Source organism: Austrofundulus limnaeus, unplaced genomic scaffold (assembly GCF_001266775.1).
Source record: "Austrofundulus limnaeus strain Quisiro unplaced genomic scaffold, Austrofundulus_limnaeus-1.0 Scaffold426, whole genome shotgun sequence".
Taxonomy (NCBI): Eukaryota; Metazoa; Chordata; class Actinopteri; order Cyprinodontiformes; family Rivulidae; genus Austrofundulus; species Austrofundulus limnaeus.
The window spans coordinates 207,591-209,912 of record NW_013952828.1 but is presented as its reverse complement, the minus strand read 5'-3'; the positions used below and the strand labels follow the sequence as shown (position 1 = coordinate 209,912).

Below are 2,322 nucleotides of genomic sequence, written 5' to 3'. Positions count from 1 at the left end.
TTGAGAATAAATTTGATACTAGCTTACTGCTCAGATTTGGTTATTTGAATGAGAAAGAGTCATCCATCTGTTTTTCTTTTTTTTCCCTTGTTTTATTTTTTCTGCTTATTTATGCTCATGTGAAGGGAACAGGTCCAGGAGGGAAATGAAGACTTCTCTACTTTCAGTGACACTACTAATTCTCCTGGAGGATCTCAAAAACATTCCTGGGCAAAAAAAAAAAAAAAAAAGGGGGGGGATAATGAGAGGGAAAATACAAGTTTTTCATTTGTGTTGAACTACAAATCCCATGATGCACATGGAAGAAGCTAAAACTGGTCTAGCAGCACACAAAAAATCAAGCATGCTTCAAGAATGTTTTTGACTTTTGCCAATGTATTCCTAAGGTTTGTATTTGTAGATAAAATTAACCTGTTAAAAAGTTTTGAAATTTCAAAAGTGAATAAATCACAGCCCCGTGTCCTGCATGAGCTGACTACGAAGCGTATTGCTATCACACAGGAAAAAAAAAATCCGAGCTAGCGCTTGGATTTTTTTTTTTCCTGTGTGATAGCAATACGCTTCCGTAGCTGACAGTTATAAATGGTAGAAAATACGAATACGTAGTTATTTTGTATTAAACTACAGGTCCCATGATGCACCGGGGCTCCTACAAGGAGTCGTTTTACAGGCAGACAGCAGGGGGCGCTAAACTCGAAGCTATAACAAAATGTCTTCAGCGATTTCTGACCAGAAGAAGAAGCAGGAAAAAAAAAAAAAGGCAGCTGAGGAGGAATCAGAACTAGCTTAGCGGCGTTTGAGACTACGTAACAACTCTGTAAGGGAGACGTTTTTCAATTTATTTACTTGTCTGTCACTTAATTTGWCCCTGTGRTGTTTAAACGAACGAAGCCGAAGTKTTTAAATGTCCTCGGACCTCTTTGTACGGAGAGGCAAACCGGGTCAAGTTAGGAAACCGACGTCGTTAAATAACTACGACCAGCTCGTGTCGAAACTTAACCGCCTTTCAGATAATTGCTTACCTGTTTAAGTTATTATCCTTTTAATTGCTTTTAATTTTGTTAACAGAATAAAAACAAAATGCTGCTTCGGAAGGTGAGCCAGTCTTCCGCGCTGTGCGCCTCCATTCTCAGGACTCCTCTGGTCCTCTCAGGGTGAGCAAGATTTGGAATTTTTGTTTAATTTTTTTGAAGCTTTGTTTTAAWTTTTTAAAGAGCATAAATCATTTATTCATTGATTGTTGTTTGCAGGAGTCAGCGTCAGGCCGGGGTTGTGCTTTCTGTAACAAATGCTCGTCTTTACGCCGGTCAAGCTGCTTCGGTAAGAGCTTGTTAAAGTATAATTAAAAAATAATATGCTTAATAATTATCACGTTATGTCCTGTTGAATGTTCTGTGTCAGATGTGTCAGGATGACAGATCAGCCCCCTCCCTCCCAACATCTATTGAAGTGGGGTAAAGTTCACTGGTCACGTGACTCGGTTATTAAAGGTGACGTTACAGGTTTCCAGGCTGTAGGTCACAACAAAACAAACTCTGCTTTATCTCACATAAAGTCAACAGTAATCAAATTCTGTAATGTTACATCTTTTTATCTGAGCTGGGTTTGTTTGAACAACTTATAACTTGTAAAATAATTACCTCGACAGGAAATGTTGAGGTCTGGTTTAAGCCATTTATATATATAAATAGTAATAAGTCACTTTCAAATATTAGCTAAGTTAAAGGCAAGGTGAAAATTAAAACTCTCTACTGACCTGTTAAAATGGTTATTTTTTATGTTCTGATGTGTTTTATAAAAGTTTCAATTACAAATAAAAATGGGATAACCAATTTTCCCTACAACTATTTTATTAATGTTATTTTATTTTATAAGTCAAAGACTAGTGTGAACAAGGTAAAACTGTTGTCTTTTTTATTTTCTTTTTAAATCATAGATGCATTCAGAAGCACAGATTTATGCAAAAAAAAAACTTAAGTTCAAAGAAAATTTGGTGAACGTGAGGAGGGTTTTATTTTGAAAAACCAAAGCAAACATAATCAGAGTATTATTTGTAGTAAAACAAGAACTTATTGTATTAATGCTTCTTTTGCTAAATCTTTATTTCTCAACAGGCTGTGTTGGAGAAGCCAGCAGCGGTCGGGAGCGACACTGCAGCTAAAGTGGAAAAGAAATCAGTTGCTGCTGTACGTTCCCTTTTATTTATTTTTTTCCCTTTTTGCGACATTTTAAAAATTTGCTTACCAGCTTTAATCTTGATAATTTTGTATTTTTCCACAGGAATCCAAGTCATTTGCTGTCAACATGTTCAAGGGACAGATT

General features: G+C 36.1%; 1 protein-coding gene across 1 annotated transcript in view; it reads left to right on the top strand.

Annotated features, from left to right (window-relative positions):
• Window positions 1-749: 749 nt before the first annotated feature.
• The window catches only part of acadvl (acyl-CoA dehydrogenase very long chain), a gene marked incomplete at its 5' end in the record, with an annotated part of 29,652 nt that continues 28,079 nt past the window's right edge, over window positions 750-2,322 (top strand). Inside the window, 4 exon segments of the mRNA XM_014024558.1 lie at window positions 750-817; window positions 1,069-1,154; window positions 1,251-1,320; window positions 2,115-2,186. Of these exon segments, the coding sequence (XP_013880012.1) occupies window positions 1,081-1,154; window positions 1,251-1,320; window positions 2,115-2,186 (216 nt within the window).